This window comes from Seriola lalandi, unplaced genomic scaffold, assembly GCF_002814215.2.
Source record: "Seriola lalandi dorsalis isolate HSWRI2012SDOR001 ecotype SW California unplaced genomic scaffold, Sedor1 jcf7180002054478, whole genome shotgun sequence".
NCBI lineage: Eukaryota > Metazoa > Chordata > Actinopteri > Carangiformes > Carangidae > Seriola > Seriola lalandi.
In genome coordinates this window covers 298,792-318,126 of record NW_019525031.1, presented here as the reverse complement: position 1 = coordinate 318,126, position 19,335 = coordinate 298,792, and the positions used below count along the sequence as shown (strand labels likewise).

Here is a 19,335-nt window from a genome sequence, read left to right as displayed (position 1 = left end):
TCGGCAGTCGGGACAGCCAATGGTGGGCTCCGCGTCGCTAGCGCCTCTCATTAGCCGGGTAGTCCACGGGAAGGGAGCGCGTCCCAGGTCGGCAACAGGAGGAAAAGGGAAAAGCAGCACCTCTGTCGGTTCCTCTCTCAGGTAAGAATCCACACAGCTGAAGTTACAGGGAGAAAACTTTAATTTTTAAATGTCCACAAGACTTTTTTTTTATTCATTGGCCACAGTGTCGAACTACGGTCCATTACCTCTACAGTCACATGAGCTATTTCCTTTACTGAGTTGTCATTTATGAAGGTATATATTCTAATGTAAACTGTTGATAACAACATATGAATCCACATATATTTCATCTAACATGAAAACCTTATGATTTCATATTGCAATTTTTTTAAAACATTTAATTCTTTGTAGAAAACCTGCTACAGAAGTTTTTTCAGCAACAAAAAAGGTAAAATTACAATATAATATAACTGAAATTAAAATTTTACATTTCCCTCTTTGCATTAACGTTCAAATTGCTGCAAATAGCTCCGTAACTCATCCCCATAAATGATGGTAAACAGTACGGGTTGATGGGTCAAACGTCTTTATCATAGATAATACAGAATATATAATATTGAGTAACGTTATAAAAATGTAACTACTTCACTGAGTGACCTACATTCAGCTGCAGCAGATGAAATTACTGATAAAACAATACGTATTAATGTAGGACTCACAATAAAGACAATAGTGGCGCCATCTTGTGGTTTATCAACACCACATATCTTGTATAATGCAATGCAGTAATGTATGTAATAATAAATATAATAATAATAAAATATAATAGTAATTAGAATAAAAGAATGTAAATAGAATGAAATACAATAAAAATAAGAAATATAAATACAGGTTTATAAAATGATGAATGAATGATGGTGATATTTGGCCAGTACTTACATTTTGACTGTATTAATATATTGAATTTTGGATGTTGCCCAAGCTGGTTGGAAAATAAAATTTACTGAACATTTAACATAGCAGAATAAATAAAAAAGTGCAGATCATTTAGACAAATACTGAAATGATGAGTCAATGGAGAGAAAATTAAGTATTTTGATAGCTCACAATTTGCTTTTGCAGTTTGTGAAGGGAGGTTTGGTGATGACTCATCAGGTGGTTACATGCTTGAGACTTAATTTGCATTTCTATGTCATTGTATATCGTTTTTAATTTACTTTATTTGTTCTAGATTCTGTTTCTATTCTTATTTTATTTCTTTATTACATTTGTGCCTTTGTGCTGCTGTGTCAATTTGAATTTCCTCTACGGGTGATCCTTAAAGGTTTATCTCATCTCATCTTATCATATCTCATCTAGTCTTGTCTCATCTTGCCACCTCTAGTAGTAGTAGTCTCTAATTTATACACCTCAGAGCTACATCAACAACACTTGCCAAGGTGACAGTATTGCTGTTTGCCTTTACAGTTTATAACCCTCCTTTACTTATGGATTCACATTGTTGTTTGCTGCTTAATTAGTTGTCTGTCTCTAATAAGGGTTTTTAATGACATCCTCCTGGCAAATGATTCTGGGGATTATGTGATTCTTGTCCTGCTGGACTTGACCGCAGCATTTGATACAGTGGACCACAATATTTTAGTAGCTAGGCTGCAGCACCTTGTTCGAATTTCTGGTAGTGCTCTGGAATGGTTTAGGTCCTACCTGGCAGACAGAACCATGTGCGTAAGCCTTGCTGGATGTGAGTCCGGCCCCGCTCCTCTGTATTATGGGGTTCCACAAGGCTCAATCCTAGGGCCGTTGCTGTTCTCCCTATACCTGCTTCCTCTGGGTTCTATTCTCAGAAAGCACGGAATCGCCTTCAATTGTTATGCTGATGACAGCCAAATATATGTGCCACTGAAAAAGAGAGATGCCTTCTCTCTGATTCCACTTCTAGCATGTCTTGATGACATTAAAGCCTGGATGGCTTTAAACTTTTTGAATTTCAATGAGAAAAAAACAGAAGTGATGGTACTTGGTCCCAATAGTTCATGTGATCCCCCTCCTGTTGATTTGGGCCCTCTGGCATCGTATGTGAAGCCAACAGTTTCTAACTTGGGTTTTAAAATGGACAGTAACTTTAAACTAGACCAACAGATTAGCGCTGTTGTTAAGTCCAGCTTTTTCCACCTTAGGCAGCTGGCAAAAGTGATGCCAATTCTTGCACGAGAGCACTTTGAGACAGTAATCCATGCCTTCATCACATCACGGCTGGATTACTGTAACGCACTTTATTATGGAGTCAGTCAGTCCTCCCTTGCACGTCTCCAGTTGGTCCAAGAGGGAGCACATCACCCCCATTCTGGCCTCCCTCCACTGGTTGCCTTTTAGAGTTCATTTCAAGATTCTTTTATTTGTTTTTAAATCCCTAAATGGTCTGGCCCCACCTTACCTCTCTGAGCTGCTTCACCCCTACGCTCCTGCCCGGTGCCTCAGGTCAGCTGATCAGCTGCTCCTGGAGGTACCGAGGTCTAAGCGGAGGCTCAGAGGAGACAGAGCTTTTTCTGTTGCTGCTCCCAGTTTGTGGAACGACTTCCCTCTCCACATTAGACAAGCTCCCTCACTGTCCATTTTTAAAACCCATCTAAAAACCTACTTTTATTCCTTGGTTTTGATCCAGCATGAGACGGCATTTGTTTTATTGCTTTTATTGTTTTTTATTTGCTATTTTATCGTTGTTTTCATGTTATTATGTACAGCACTTTGTGTCAGCTTTGGATGTATTTAAAGTGCTCTATAAATAAAGTTGAGTTGAGTTGAGTTGAGGGTCTGTATATTTTCCTACATGTAACAGATTCTAGTTTATAAACCGTGTGTCTGAAATGTGACGAGGTTCAGCAACAGGACAGTGTTATGGTATAAATTCAGTAATAACTTCAGAACAGAGCATACATAATACATTATTAGAAATATCTGTGTGTTTGTGTGTGTGAGAGAGGAAAGATAATTAATAAGGACAAAAGCAAAAATATGCGTGAATATATTTTATTGTTAAGTTTCTTACATTCATTTGCCTTTGAAAACCTTAAATATAATGACTATGACATAAAAATCAACATTTTTGCATTAAATCATACTGTAGTAAATACAAATAGAATCGGTTATAAATAATAATTGTCATCCCACACCTTATAACATTAACAGAGCAGCTGTAGTACTATCAGTGTTATTTCATATTAAAGTTTCTCTATGATTTTCCAGTTGCACAGATATATTTCTCCTGATTGCGGTATGTCCACAGCTTATACACATGTAGCTGTGGACATTTCTAATGAGGTATAAGTAAGGTTAATTCATTTAAATGTGTGAATGAAGATATACATGAACACCCAAAAACCTACTGGAAAAAAAATCATCTAACTAAAGGTTTAAATATTCTGATATACTTCATGTAAGACTGAGTTTTCAAGCGCTGTCTTAACTTTCAAGCAGAGGTTTGTAGTTGACCTTTGACATTTTGACCTTGTACGTGACCACTCCGCAGATCATGCCGATGACTGCAAGAAGACAGCCAGCGATGAATACCAGGTTCAGGTTCAGGCCCGGGTTGGTCACTGGAGGAAAGAGAAACACAATTTGAATTCAGTCGTGTCCAAAATCGAACTCAAATAACGCAGGTGTGCTGTTGAGGAAACACCTGTTTTCATACCTGTGGCTGCGGGGGTCTCTACCGATCTCCTCAAGCGCAGGGGGCCCTGGGAAATGAAGTGGTTCGTGCTCTGGATGACAGTCTCTCTCTTTCCGATGTGATGGTGACCGCTCGTCCATGTGGAGTTGATGCAGCCCTGCGAGGCCCTGGTGTTGGGGTTTCCTGCCTCACACATCAGGACTGAACAGGTGACGTACACCTGAACACAACGAGACACAATGTCATTATATCAGCAGACAGACTGTTGCCTCCTGTGGTCAAACCTCTGCTCCTCTTAATCCTCAATTACTGTTCATCTGAGTCATTTTCAAAACTTTTATTATTATTATTATTATTATTATTACTAATGCGCTGCTGGACATCTGATTTTCCCCTAAGGGATTAATAAAGTATATATCTATCTATGTAAAAGAAAATTATGAATTGCAATTTGTTTAAAGGACTAGTTCAACCACCTCCACTCTCACATCTGTCTCTTAAAAATGAGCTGGTTATCTTATGTTAGCATACAGCTAGCCTAGTCACAAAATCTATGTAGCAGCATCTATAAAGCTCAATAACTTGTGCAAAATATCTCATTTAAAAGTGTAAAACTCCAGGAACTCTCCAGTAAAACTACATCTTGTTGTTTTAGATGTTACATGTTTATAGAGGAGCGTCTATTCTGTTTTTTGCCCCTGTCAGGGCCCTCTATGCTAAGCTAGGCTACACAGGCATGAGAGTAGTGCTGAATCAGCGTAGTTCCCAAAATGTGGCAGTATCTCTTCAAGCATTTAGAAAATATTACAACAGGAGACATTTACAGTCGCCTGATCAAACTAATTCACTACTCACCTGGTCGTATAGTCCAATGAACTTGAAGGCCTTCATGCTGAACCTGAACTGTTTGTTGTGGTCGGGTGTGTAGATCTCAACAGTTGGGTCCACTTTGCACCTGGTCAAAGAAAAGAAAAAAGAAAAAGATAAGAACATCGCCTCTGCACTCGCTGCCAAATCACGACTTTTAAATGCTGACTTGTTGGATGAGAGGAGATAATCATCTAGAAGTGGAAAAGAGACATTTAATATGTTTCATACCCATTCTCAATGATGGGGTAGGTTGGATGGTAGTTGGGGTTGTCAAATGGTGCGGCGCTGCAGGAGTCGATGAACAGCTCGGTGTTGTTGAGTGAAGATGTGGCCTCTATCTGCATGTAGATCCTGCTCTGCAGGTAATACTCCAGAGGGTATAAGCCTCCGTCGATGCTTTGCTGGTACAGGTTGTTGGGGTAGAACTCGAAGTTGTAGGTGAAGGTGCCGTAGCCCTTGTCCCACACCGTGACGTTCTCCCTGTGCGCCGTGAAGCTCAGTGTTATGTTTCCTCGTTTGGGGTACTGGCAGCAGAAGTTCACCTCCAGCTGGTGCTTCCTGGTGATCAGGTCGGTGCTCTTGTCCACGCTGGTGATTTCATTCTTGAATGTGAGGAACTCATCATCTTCCTGTGGGGGGAAAAAGTCAGGCATTCAGTCCTCACACAGTTTACGAAAACAAAAAGGAAACACCGGTAACGTGACGGAACAAACGACCCCTCGTTACCTCGATCTGGGTGCCGCAGGCGTTGAGGGGGACGACGGCGATGACGTGGGTGCTGTTGGAGTGTGTCGACAGGTTGCAGGCGGTGTTGGTGGAATCACTGAGCTTCAGATGATCCTCAGTGATTCCATGCAGCGTCGATTTGAGAATATGTACTGTCATTGTCGACTCATTGCAGACCACGTGGGATTCAACTGCAACGACATGTGTATATTTTAACTATTATGACTGAAAATATTCATATCTGTAAATATTTTATCATTTTAGATGGAAATATTTTTAAATTCAGTCATGTATATATGTCAAAATATACTGAATATTATAGTATATATTTAACTTCATATTGATATTAATTGTAGGTAGTAAAGTTACAAGTTATCTGTCAACAAGTTATCTGCTGCTACTTTTTGTATTTTGTATCTTGTATATCTAAGTATTTAATTGTACAAATTATATTTTATTATATTATTTATCTTTTTTAGGTATTTGGTTTTTTGTCACTTTGCAGTTTGTTTTTCTTTCTTTGTACTTTCCACTTTGCTGCTGTGACGCTGCAAATTTCCCAACTGTGGGATTAATAAAGGAATATATTATCTTAACCCTCTGGGGTCTGTCTACTCCCTGGGGAATACAATGAGCATGTTTTATTTATAGTAACATAACTTTATTTCCATGTTTATCACTGTAGCTCATTGTATAACATTTTTAAAACTGTGAATCACTAATATTTTCAGTGATTTGAAGACATACAAATAGAGTTTATTATAGTTTTATTTATGATGTTTTTCTGCTGCATTTGTGTGTTTACGTAGAAAAACAATATTTTTTACAACCCTGAACTGTACTATAATGATATTTTGAGTGTTTACCACTTTTTTGGTGTTGTTGGCAGCTCTCAAATAAAATTAACAAAATGAGAAAACAAACCTAAAGAAAAAAAGAAAACTGTGAAGTCTCACCATCCTTTGACCTGATTTTCACCACGATACACCTCATCTCAGACTGATAGACTCGAACCGTGCCGTTGCTTATGCTGTTCACAGCAGACCTGCAAAATATGTAAAAAAGTTAAATGATGGTTTCTCTCACAAACACTGATCTGTCATAGAGGAAATGAACCCACGGCTCACGTTTTCACTGCTTCAACCGCAAAGCAGATTGGGTGATAAGCTCCCACGTCGTCAGCCGTAGGCGTCCACCTGATGACGAACTCGCCCTGCGTGTTCTTGTGCTTGCTGATGTTCTGCGGCCCACTGAGGATAACGTTCTGTATTCTGTGTGAAAACAAAAGACATTTCTTTGTTGTCACTGATTTAACTCACTTGTAACACACGCTGATATGATGACAACGTTTTGCCGCCTCGCTGAACGTGTTGGTTTTCACTTACTTTGCTTTTGAAGCAAAGGCTTTGACTCTGATCTCCAGCTCTTTGTTGACCTCTCCGGAGAGTTGTTCTCCGTTCTGAGGAGTTGGATCCACTAACTTGGGCAAGAAGTCTCCGTACTTACATGAGGGAGCAGGTGGGTCCACTGGAGTTAAAAAAGATCAATTTAAATCCCAAAGTGCAATAAAAATTCAGTAGCTATGAGTGAACTGCCGCTGTGCTACTGTCATAAACAAAAGCTTTGAATCCTCCTGCATGTGTTGAGAAAATCTTGCTACGTCATAGGCTAAATAATCCTCCTAAAACCTTTAATATACAAATCATGACTTGGAAATGGAGCCGTGGAGCTTCATAAACACATTACACACAACAGTTAACTGAATATATACAACGTTAAAGATTTTTTTAAAATCAGGTTTTTGCTCAAAGTTTTCTTCATTTGGATTCTTGATGTCAATATTTGTAAAGTAGAGGCTACAGCAGCTGTTTGCTCAGTATGAGTTCATTTGGACATGTATGAGGACAAGTAAACTCTTCCTTACCAAGTACAGAGAATTGCAAAGGCAGTTTACTGAGAGGACCAGGGTTGTTTGTGGCTGTGGCTGCGGATGATTGTGCTGTGGTTGAGGCTGTGGTTGAGGCTGTGGTTGTGGTTGTGGTTGTGGCTGCGGATGATTGTGCTGTGGTTGAGGCTGTGGTTGAGGCTGTGGTTGAGGCTGTGGTTGTGGTTGTGGTTGTGGCTGCAGATGATTGTGGGTCTGTGGCTATGGTTGAGGCTGTGGCTGTGGATGGTTGTACTGTGGTTGTTGTTGAGGCTGTGACTGTGGCTTCGGATGTAGACAACCACAAAGTAGAAGAAATGAATCCTGTGGTCTGTGCAGTTGATGGCCCATAAGTTGTACTACCCCCTGGCTGTTGGGAAACGGCTCTCCTTCCCCTAAACCGAGGCAGTGGAGCCTTGTTGTACTTGGACCCGTCTGAGTAGGTCAGTGTGATGTCGCGTCTCGGGAAGTCTTCCACCACCAACTCAAATCCAAAAACACTTGGGTGGGCGCTTGCGTTGTAGTAGTGTAATGTGCAAGATTCCTAAAAACATGAACACTTAGCAGTTAAGAGAAGCAGAGCATCAATCCATTAATATATAATTTATTAGGAAAAAGATTTTCCAACTAACCTGATCCAAGTGGAAGCCTGAAGGCGGGTTGCACCCGTGACACTCTTTTTCGCTGAGGATTCCATGTCGGCATCGAACCTGGTCGTCATCAGGATCATAGGACATCAGGTTGTATGTCCGTGGGCAGTTCTCAGGAACTCTTGAATAGACACATTCACACCAGTTAGTAAAGCTCAAGAGATGAAATCAGCAGTTGAAAACAGGAGGGTGTTCTCAGAGGTTAGTTAGTAGTTTCATGGTGACTGCAGGAAACTCACCGGAGGAAAGGCAGAATGGCAATGTCTGGTGATCTGTTTGGTTTTCTGGTGTCAGATCTTGTTCCCAGATCCACAAGAGTCAGCAGACTCCAGTCTCTCAGCGAGTTGCGTGTTGCAATCCAGCAACAGGAAGCTGCCCTGTTAGTGTGGAGACAACACTTACAATACTGCAGATACAGATGTGTGGAACTGAACAGACTTTATGTAATAAACAAAGGTTACGAACAGCAGCAACAATATTAAAACGTTTTATATAAAGAATAAAAAAACACCCACCTCTCTTGAAAAGGTTTGTCAGTCTGCACAGTCTTCCTGACGACTGTTTCAGTTTCACACCATTGTGAGGTAGTGGCCGGTGAATTGACACTCTCGTCAACCACACCTGTCCGACTGCTGTTGTTCACGCCACAGTCGCCACTGTAACAGTTCCAGTCAAGAAACGACCCACATCCATCGTACGTGTCCCTGTTGCGAATGTCCACCTGTGGAAAAAGAGCAAATTAAAACTGCAGCCTGAATCACAGTCAGAAGGTCGTCCAGCTCCAAGTGATCCAGATATCCAACTCCTAACCCTAACTTCATTTGCAAAAGAAATCATACAGCATTCTCCTTTTTTTCATGAACAAGTTAAAACACAAGAACACAATCTGAACTCTCCATGGACACCTTGGATCAAGCTGTCAGCGAGTATGAAAACTGGAATTTAAAGCAAAACTATTTTTCCATTCTTAAAGCCAGAGATAAAGAAATGTGGGAGCGCTGTTGCTGTACGTGTTGTGGACACGTGTATAAAGCCTATGTCACATGACCCCCAAGCACTCACAAAAAAATAACTTTCATCTATTTTTAAAATATTTTATTTATTTATTCTTTCATTAGATTCTTGATGAGGTGCTGTGAAAAGGCTAATGATAATAATAATAATAATAATAATTCTGTGTAGCCTGTTCAAAGATGTTGAACAAGGTAAAAAGATAAAATAGACTCAAGAAATTTACTGAATTAAAATTGTCTGTATTCTGTCAGAACAACTACAATAATGATGTTCCAACAAAACAAACATAATACAAATAATAATAAAAAGTAATGAGAGAGGAGATTCCCAGAATATGACATGATCTACAGTGAATGTTACATAACGTTATCATATCTCTCACCCTGTGTGATCCGTCAGGGTTTTGTCCTCTGTAGGTGAAGGTCGCGGTTCCCCCTAAGTGATGTGAAGCGGTAACCAGTGAGACCAGGAGCACTGGGACCAGCAGCACCAGTGTGGAAGCCATGATGTCTAGAACTGAACTTTGTCTTCAGATTCTCTGCTGTTCACATCCAACTGCTGCCCTTTATATAGAGAACTGAAGCTGGACCCGGTGCTGTTAGGTTAAAAGGAATGAATACTATGTGTGAGAACAATAGCTCCGTCTCTAAGAACTGGTTTTCACCAAACCAAACACTTTGTACCGTAAACGCCTTGTTCAAATTCCTCCATTAACAACACATACCTCAATTATTAAACCTGATTCGTGTTTATCAAAGACTAATTAATTTTATTTATCTGGCGGGGGAGAAAGAGAGTTCTTATCGTGAGTGTTATGAACCTAAAAAAATCAGGGGACTGTATATGATATTATTCTTCAACGTACATTCCTGCACAGTTCCCCCTCTAATGATTTTAAAGACAGTTTCCAACTGATGTGGTTGAATTTCTTTAAATGTGGATGTTTGTCTGGATATAAGAAGAGAGGGGCCAGACAATGGTTCGGTTCACCTGAACATTAAAGACAAATTGATTCATTTCTCATTTAACAATCCATATTATATATACGTTTGTGTCCTTTTACGTACTGATAATTTAAAAAGAAGAGGGAAGATTAAAAAGGAGAGGCAGGAACCACCCCTCTGGGTCTAGGGTGAGTTGCTGCCCCAAGAGAAGGACTTCAAGTATCTCAGGATCTTGTCCATGAGTGAGGGTCAGATGGAGCGGGAGGTCGAGAGACGGATCGGTGCAGTGTCAGCAGTAATGCAGACGTTGTACCAGAACAATTTTACCAGTCGATCTACGTACTGATCCTCACCTCTGGTCATGAGCTCTGGGTAGTGACCGAAACAATGAGATTGCGACTACAGGTAGCTGAAATGAAGTTTCTCCGTAGGGTTGTCTGGGCTCAGCCAGTTGAGGTGGTTCAGGCATCTGATAAGGATGCCTCCAAGGCGCCTTCCTTTGGAGGTTTCTTAGACACATCCAACTGGGAGAAGATCCCGGGGGGGACCCAGAACTCGCTGGAGGGATCCTCCTGGGAATCTATGCAAATGAGTGACTCTGTTGTGTAGAAGGAGCTGTTTCTATTTAGATATTTATATGTAGCTACCTACATGCAACATGACTCCAATATTTTCAATGAAATTTCCTTGAGACTGACCATGAAGTGAATAAATGCACAAGGCTAAGAATCAACAGTCATGCTAGCCCCTCTGTGGGCTGTACGTACTGAACTAACTACATTATCCTAAATGTTTCCAGCAATTTTCAAACCTCGAAAGATCCCACATGCCAAATGGTTGAAGTGTGTCTCTTGAATTAATGGTTGTTGTGTTTTGTCGTATTATTTTAATGTCTGTTTTGATTTTTTTTTCATTTTTGTTTTCGTGTGTGTGTGTGTGTGTGTGTGTGTGTGTGTGTGTGTGTGTGTGTGTCATCCTGGCAAATTGTGGTCCTGGAAACATCTACTGCAGTAGGAACTAGAAATGTAATTTGCACGTGATGTGTCGACAGGCATTCACTGTTTAATTAAATTCAATCACCTTTCTCTTTTATCTCCAATAAATAATAAGTAGTACATGGACTTCTCAGGACTAAACTTAAATGTTAGAGATATTTTTCTTGACCATCAGCAGCTCAAACCTGCCCTACTGAAGTAATACTGTACTTCATCAGCTGGGGTTGATAAAATGTTGGAATACAGAACCAGCCTAATCTGGATCACTGCGGTAACGAAAAAACTAAAACAATTTAAGAAGAAAACCAACACGTGATCATTGTTGAAAACTTGCACTTGAAATGAAGGTAGATAGGTATACAGATGGCATGTTTATTACTGTAACCATGACAACCGAGGTTCGGTAAGCCTATGGGTTGTATCAGAGGGTTGGTACCCCCCGCGTCCCGCCCTTATAGAGGTGCCCCAAGGATCAGTACTGGGACCCCTCCTCTTTGCTATAAACACCACCTTGTTCCCACCAGATGACCCAACTGTCTCTCTGACATCCACATGGATGAAGGAACACCAGCATCAACTAAACCTCTCTAAGACTGACAAGATAAACAACTGACAGATGACAGAGTAATGTATAGAAACAACTATGGGCCTGGTGATTACACATGTAAGATTAACTTCTAAAGTATGAACAAACACCTGTATCACATTCAAGCTGCAGGCTGTCATGCAGAGGGCTGGGACTGTGGTGAAACCATCACTTGGCACTGCGCTTGGTAATTATCTAATTTGATAATTATATGTACTTTTACCGTCAATCACCACTACAGAATAAAAAAAGAATTTAACAAAGTTAAGCCAAACCCCATTCCTTGATCATTAACTACAACTGCATTCTATGCAAATGAGTGACTCTGTTGTGTAGAAGGAGCTGTTTCTATTTAGATATTTATATGTAGCTACCTACATGCAACATGACTCCAATATTTTCAATGAAATTTCCTTGAGACTGACCATGAAGTGAATAAATGCACAAGGCTAAGAATCAACAGTCATGCTAGCCCCTCTGTGGGCTGTACGTACTGAACTAACTACATTATCCTAAATGTTTCCAGCAATTTTCAAACCTCGAAAGATCCCACATTTTAATCATGGTAATGCTCCGTTTCATTTGGACTCCTGTCAATGAGTCGGTCGACGTTGTGGTTTCCTACCAGAAGTTTCCAAATTGACTTTTTATCAGGTTTTAAGCCAACATTTTTAAGATATACTTTTAAGATTTTGTTGGTTTTCAACTATATATTTTAACCAGATGAAGGATTTTAGACGTCGCATGTCTGGTTCCTAGGTTATCAGAGAAACAAGCCAAGCAAACATTGGGCGGCTTGGCTCCCAGCCGGTCCCTGACATCCGATGTCCGCTGAACAGCATCAGAGAAAATCTAAATTATAACATTAGACTGCTTTATTCTGTGTTTCTACTGGTTTTAACCCCCTGGTCTGTTGGTTATGGAGAGGAGGACACCTCTGTGATAATTCAGCTACTGGTAAAAACTACTGGTAAAAACTTCCTTAACGTTTGGATCATAAGTTATCAGAGAAACATGCCGAGCTAACGTTAGGTAGTCTCAACTCCCAGTCCCTCCCAGACGACCTGTGTCCATGCTGAACACTGTTTACCAATTTTAGTGGATTAAAGATACTTTGATCCACTTTCATCTGCTCAACCCCCCCCCCCCCCAATATAAGACCAAAATAAGGAGACAATGCTTAAATACTTAGGGGAACATTTTAAATAAACCTTAAGCATGAAATTAAATGTGTTTTGTGCAACTGTTTTCAAGGAATCCTGAAGTCAGACTTTAAGGAAGTTGAGGTAAATAAAGGCGCCGTACACTTTTTGAGGAAGTACAGCGGTTGAACTGTGAGAGACAAAATAAGAAAGATATTGTGTCTCTTCTAACTTCCTCTCTGGGTGAATCCTGGTGAAATCACAGCTCAGACTTTTGTAGAGGCAATTTTGCTCTAAGGTGAGGAAAGCAGACAAAAATGAGTCTGTCGAGATTCAAAGATTTATTACTGAACAATATGTCAAATTAAAATGAACAACCAGCAATCAACACAATGATCATAGGCGGAGGCAAAGATCAACACATTACTATTTGGCCAAATAGGGTGCAGTCTCTCTCCACCACAAGGTATCAAGAGTCTGGACACCCTCCAATCTCTAACTTAGCTCTTTTATACAGTGACTATCAAATACACATGTTTAAGAAGACAGTTCAAATTTCATCCAGGGTACAAAGTATGTTTATCTTAAGCTTAATCATCAAGTGTACATTTATTTGCGGAGATCAATTCATACGGTTTGTTCATACATTAAAAGAGAACATCCAGTCCGATTAAAAGAAAACGTTACACGAAATGGAGGAAAACAGTTTTTTCTCATTACAACTTTGTCTTTAACTGATGTGAACGTCATGGTTATAAAATCAGGATTTTAGCAGCAGCTTGGGCGACTGCTGGTTAACATGTCGTCTTAATGGACCACGTTTCAGTCACTATTTCAAACTTGTTCCGTTGTCGTGACAACAGAAACAGAAAAACATGTAAGTGAGAACAGCTTTATTGTGAATTCAGCTGAAACCAGCTGATACTAGGAGGAATGCAATTACAACTCAATGATGTCGGTTTTTTACAGCAGTTTTCAACTACTTCCTCCACCTCAGGCGGTATCTGGTATCAATGACTCAAAGGTTTAAAAAACACCCATGCAAACTATATTTGAATGGTGTGCACACCCATTTGGGCCTCTTGCTTTTCTAGTACTTGTTTATTCTGCATTTCTCCAGGTGTCACACCCAATGCACTTAGATTGTTGTGGGAAAAGCTGCCAAATTTTACTTGCAAGCTGGTGACGCACAATTGCTGCCAACAGCTGCGACGATATGGTTCTCTCGGTCTTGTGAAGGAAAGTGGAAGTTTCTGTCTCATACCTACGTAAGTCGTACATAATCACTAAACATTCTTGCTTTGAGAATCAACTGATCATTTTCATGTGACAGGAATGTGACGAGTACGCTGTAGTCTGACCAAGAAACATGACAAGACAAACAATCCTGATTTTATATCCATGACGCCGTCTGACAAAATTACCAAACACATCAGGGAAAGACAAAGACTGAACTGTGATTTCAGCTGGATTTACTGTAAAATGATCAGAGATAAAGTTAAAGAAACACAATATCTTTCTTACTTTATTTGCCTCAACCGCAGAAGGTAACAGGACTTTATTAGAGTTGGTCTGTAGTGAAAAGTATCATTAGTGCAAATGTCAAACCGTACTGACGAACACATCAAGTGGCATAAATGTATGAGCGATGATGTCCACAGACGTTTTAGTTATGTAGTAGAATTCAGCCTGTTCTTGAGGCCGCTGTCCAGCTAGATGCGTCAGTAACTTACAGTTACAAGTAAGACAAAGAGATTTCAGAGCCCCGGGATGATCTGAAGAACTAAAACTGGCATTTCTCCATTGGTCTATCTGCCTGTTAAGGTTCCTATAATGAGGAGGTGATGACGTCACCTCTGAAAGAGGGGGGCTGTGGAGCTGAGGGGGGGGGTCTGTTGTTTTTTAGCTTGTATCTTCTAATTCAGTTTGATCTTGTTTTCCACAGTATTCTCCATATAGTTCTGACAACATATGTGGACAAACATTAAACTTTGATTTTTTAATTCATCTTTTTTTTAAATTACGGTCCTATTTAAAAGATGATAGAAGTTAAAACAGGGTGGCTTTAGTGATAGACACACAGGTGGACCTGCCTGTTAATCCGGATATGTCCTCAGAGTGATGTGTCGGACATTTGACTTGTCATTGTGTTTTCAGTTCATCAAAGTTAGCTCCAACATGTTGTTTGCCTGAAAATTTCTTGTTCTGCGTTCAGTTGTTCTAAAAGACACTCAGAGGAGTCAGCAGTTAATTTTTTTTAAGCCTGTTTCTTTGCTAGCCAAAATTAGCATCCCTGTTAATATCTAATATAAATATAATATCTAAATAAAGACTGCCAACATAAGGTGACTGGGGAGACAGTGCCATGACTTCATATACAGATGCTAAAAACCAACATGGCTGCAGTGAACTGACACCTGGCTCTGTGAGCAGTCCCGTCAGTTAGTGAAATACTCGGTGAGTAAAATCTCCCACACTGTTGTATCTTCTTTGCTTGCAGAAGTCACCTGCCTGGTACTGGATGTGAGTCCCACAGCGTCGGAGGTTTTACTTTCTCTGCACAGTGGTTCCACAAAGGGTTTATATCTTGATGCTTCATGTGGACAGTGCAACATCTACTGGCCTGAATGCAAAATGGGTAAATACAAACATTTGTACATCACAGATTTTATCAAGTAAAGCATGATTGTATTTTATATTCCAAGCATATATTTATATACTGTAACAGCAAATCAAAATGTTTTGTATGCATCAAATGTCATTATCAGTCAAGTTAAACTAAATGTCTTTGTTTAAACAAAGTGTCAAAACTTTAAGTTAGTTTGCAATGTGGGCAAAGAACATGTAGCTTCACTTTTAAATGTCAGCTTTGGTCGTTGTGCTGTAAAGGTGCAATATAAGATGTGGCCAGAACTTTAGTTTGAAATGTTCAAAAAATGAATTAACACTATCAACCGTGTGTGAAGCAGCCACATTGATGATGTCATGATCAAGACCTCCATCTGTTGTATTTCAGTCATCTACTGAAACGCGCATGCTCACCAGCCAGCCTCGACCTGTCCTGTGTTGTAATACCACTTTGTGACACTAGACGCCGTGTGGGTCAGTGGAGCGTCAAGTCTGCCCTCAGTCCCACGAAGAAGAACAACTACTTCCGGCAGCGCTTGAAGTTAGCATCACAGAAACACAGGAATGGCTGACCCTCCTAAAAGATTATATTCATCTGCATCCCGAAGGACCGCTCCCACCAAGAAACCACGTTCAACGGCGAAGAAAAGAAGCAACACGAGTAAATCTCGATGTGGTTTTCCACCGCTGGAGAAGCTCTGAGAGTAAAGAGATGCTGTTTGATGCCGAGCTCACAACTTTCCTGTTAGCCTGGTGAGTAGCGTCAACATTAGCTCTTTAGCTAAAGGTATAATCAGCGCAACGACTGACAAACCGTACCGACAAACATTTCAGGTGGTGATATTGACGTTGTGGACAGACGTTTTAGCGGTTACTATGATTGTGTCTGTTGCTCTCGGCTGTTGTGCAGCTAGTGACGTCAGTAACTTTAGGCTCATTTTGTAACTGACTGTAACTTGAGATTGTATGGACCCAGTAGACCCAGTGAATACACGGCGATTGGTTCACCATGTTGTAACCACTTTACATTAGTTAGGAGATCAGCCATGATTGAAAGTGCAGTAGGTCTTTACATTTCTCAGGAGATTTCAGCATCCCTCTGTCTTTATCAGGACCTGAGCCAGTACAGGTGCAATACCGCCTCCACCTGTCTCACCAACAGCAGAGAGTCCAGACACAGTGAGGAGGGTCCAGGTGAGTAACATGCTGTCATTCAATTTTAAAAGTAAGACTTGTCTATACCACTGATTAAATCAGACCCACAGTGTAAACATGTTCATACTACTGATTCTTAATAATGAATATACCACTGCCTATATTGGTTATGTATTTTACAGTATATCCATATCTGTTGGTTATATAGTCTGTGTACATTGATTTCTTATCACACCTCTAGTTGTTTACCCTTCTTTTCCTTGCATTTATCTCATAATATAATACTGTATGTATTTTTGCATATTCATATCCATCCTCAAAATTTATTATACTCACACTACAAACCTAACATGTTTGAATATAAAGAACTTGTATGATCTAAAGGAATTGTCCTATCACATGTTTGTCTGTATCAGGACCAGAAGTCCAGTCTAATCATCACCAGTGATGGACCAGCACCAGCCTTTTCTTCTGCATCTGGCCTCATCAATCATCAACCCCATTACATCAACACCTTGAGGTATGATCCCTGCACATGACAGATATTGTCTATACTGTGATCTTTTGCACATCCCCTAATCAATACCTTTTGCACATCTTGCCCAGCAGGAGTTTTGTCATTCTAAAACACTTTTGTTCATAGTTGTGTAGTATTGTTTCATTGTTTTATTTTTTATATTTGACTGTTGCAGTATTTATTTCCTATGAATACATTAATTGGATGCTACACCAAGCCAAATATCTTGTAAGTGAAAACTTACCTGGCAATAAACCTTATTTTCAGAGTCTGCCTTTGTGATGTCATCATCCCGTCCTCATGCTGCTATAGCCTCCCACCCATGTGTCCTGCAGTTTGCCCTTTCCTTCATAAATCTGCAAATGTATGGAGGTTGCAAGTTGAATTTAGATCCTATTTTCACACCTGAATGTAAATTCTACTTGTAACCTCAGTGTCACACACTTGCAGGAATTTTGAGCTTAGTATGTGACACAGACGTTGACAGAAGCTCTTCCTCTTCCAGTGTCTTTGTGTTGCCTCACCACTAATGTGTTTGTTTTTATATATATGATGTGGATCTCTACTACAAATTCTTCACATGTACATGTATCACTTGTTCAGATTTATTAAGTCTTGTTTTTATTAGTATATGCGAAATGAGGTTTAAATGGATGATTGATTCATCTTTTATCTTCTGAAGTCCTTAGAATGCTTCAGAAACATTTCATAGTCAAAAGAGCAGCTGCTTGACATGTCCTTATTTTTCCTTTGGTGTTTTCATAGGGATGAATCCACCTCGGGCCAGAACCACACCTTGCCCAGCAAGAAATGGTAAGTCACGCACATTACTCCACCCCATACATATAGGGTCAAATTAGGGTCAAAATGGCTGAGCTTGTAAAGTGACCTTAACAATTCCAATGTTTGTAGTTGTAAATCAACATTTGTTAACCTGTAAAATAAATCTGCAGGAAGAGATTTGTATTTGTTCAAGTCTGAATGTAAATTATGAACAAATGATCAGTGGTGAAGTTAAACAAACACATGTAACAGGAAGAAATGGTTTTGTCAACATCTGTGTCCTGATACAGAGAAGAGAACTGTAAAACTCTGTTTCCACAGTCTGACGTTACAAGGGTCAAAATTTGCAGTTGTTGGTGTCGCACACGGAGTTTTACAGTTTTCTGCTGTGTCTGCATGTCACGGTCCTGTGTTTTCTCCATGTTTTCCCTTCTCCTTTTGTGGGTGTGTCTTTGTCTGTCTGGAGCTGGGGCGGCGCCAGGAGGTCAACTGGAATCAGCTGTACAACCGTTGCAATCACTCACCTGCTCCTCATCTCACAATCAAGCCACCTAAACTGCTGCAGGATAAAAGACCAGTTCATTCTTCCACTCCTCGCCAGATCGTCCGTTACCCACCCGTGGTAAATCTCAGACTACTGTTTGACTACTTTGTATTTTTTGTGATTTTGGCTCTAACCTGTGATTCTCCGGTGTCTAGTTCCTGTGTCCTGCTTTCTGGCTCCGTTCCTCTCATCAACCAGCTCTGCTTCAGCTACTCACCTTCTGGAAACTCCACAGCCTGGATCCACATCGGCCCTCAGTCCCCTTACTGGTTCTCTACAAAATAAACTTGTGATTCCCATCCTATTCGGTGTCCTGAGCCTGCATCTTGTGGTCCTACATTCAGTGAACCTAACACTGCACAGACATCCACAAAAGCATTTCTTTCCCTGTCTTTGTTTAACCTCACCACTGAGCATTTGTCTTGATTCATATTCTTCTTGAACAAATACAAATCTTGTCGCTGAACATAATTATTTTTTATGTGCGCAAACTTGAATTTTTCATTCAGATTAATTTTGCAGGTTTAAAAAGGTTGAATTAAACTACAAAATGAGTTATGCCAAACACAGAAGCACAGACACTTTCAAAATAAGAGTCTCAAAAAGGTAAGCGGTCATAGGTCATAAAAGTTTGATCTTAGAAGTGATCGTCTCTATGGGGATGTAGTGGTATAGACTTATAGCAGATCAACTTCTGTTGGGGCATGAACATGTGTGTGTACATGAACATGTGTGTGTACATGTCTTGCTGTGGTTGTGGGGACACATTTGTGTTTAAACCATCAGTGTGAGGTTATTGTGTTCAGTCGTCACAGCTTCAGGCTTTCTGAGGGACAGCTGCAGTGACTGAGGTCAGTTTCAGGACGAGTCTCTACGACATGAACGAAACTGAAAGTCACGTCCTTTGTACAGATTGAAACGGGGAGTGAAGTTCAGGCACCAAGCAGCAGGAACATTCAAAAGTTCTCCAGGAGTTTTCTAGTTTATTATTCTCTGTCCTCAGTGTTCACACATTCACTTTCTTGCCTTTTGCTTCATTTCTACTGTTGTTGATGGACGACAGTAACAACATGTGAAGAGCAGAATGTGTTCAGCTCCAGCACAGTCACCACCTTCACAGGTGAAAGTATCGACCAGTTTAACATCAAACGGTGTTCAGCAGGAAACAGATGGAACTGACCCAC

At 40.3% G+C, this 19,335-nt stretch overlaps 1 protein-coding gene and 1 long non-coding RNA gene across 6 annotated transcripts; one reads left to right on the top strand and one right to left on the bottom strand.

The window, feature by feature from the left end:
• Nucleotides 1-19: 19 nt before the first annotated feature.
• LOC147818780 (uncharacterized) lies at nucleotides 20-18,455 on the top strand. 2 transcript variants are annotated; one of them, XR_015437637.1, is made up of 7 exons: nucleotides 20-141; nucleotides 15,025-15,162; nucleotides 15,616-15,905; nucleotides 16,265-16,346; nucleotides 16,724-16,827; nucleotides 17,590-18,229; nucleotides 18,307-18,455. It is a non-coding gene; the product is annotated as an uncharacterized LOC147818780 (long non-coding RNA). The 2 variants fall into 2 exon arrangements; XR_015437636.1 differs by having other exon boundaries at nucleotides 15,541-15,905.
• On the bottom strand, nucleotides 3,015-9,399 carry LOC147818781 (uncharacterized). Of its 4 annotated transcripts, none has more exons than XM_087175631.1 (14): nucleotides 9,240-9,399; nucleotides 8,359-8,564; nucleotides 8,083-8,220; nucleotides 7,826-7,964; nucleotides 7,343-7,737; nucleotides 7,194-7,303; nucleotides 6,655-6,796; nucleotides 6,397-6,540; nucleotides 6,226-6,314; nucleotides 5,270-5,460; nucleotides 4,772-5,172; nucleotides 4,529-4,628; nucleotides 3,695-3,893; nucleotides 3,015-3,599 (listed from the first exon to the last, which is right to left on the bottom strand). In XM_087175631.1, the coding sequence occupies exons 1-14, from the start codon at nucleotides 9,360-9,362 to the stop codon at nucleotides 3,463-3,465; spliced, it is 2,514 nt and encodes an 837-aa protein (XP_087031757.1). In that variant the 5' UTR covers nucleotides 9,363-9,399; the 3' UTR covers nucleotides 3,015-3,462. The 4 variants fall into 4 exon arrangements, with proteins under 4 accessions (XP_087031757.1, XP_087031758.1, XP_087031759.1 ...); XM_087175632.1 differs by having other exon boundaries at nucleotides 7,355-7,737; XM_087175633.1 differs by having other exon boundaries at nucleotides 7,367-7,737.
• Nucleotides 18,456-19,335: the final 880 nt, after the last annotated feature.

Bases quoted from the DNA above. Each gene is read 5' to 3' on its own strand.
- LOC147818781 (XM_087175630.1), bottom strand. From the start codon at position 9,362: ATGGCTTCCACACTGGTGCTGCTGGTCCCAGTGCTCCTGGTCTCACTG. The intron at 6,315-6,396 runs GTGAGCCGTGGG...CATATTTTGCAG, and splicing joins GCGGTTGAAGCAGTGAAAAC to GTCTGCTGTGAACAGCATAA. The intron at 5,461-6,225 runs GTGAGACTTCAC...ATGTCGTTGCAG, and splicing joins GAAAATCAGGTCAAAGGATG to TTGAATCCCACGTGGTCTGC.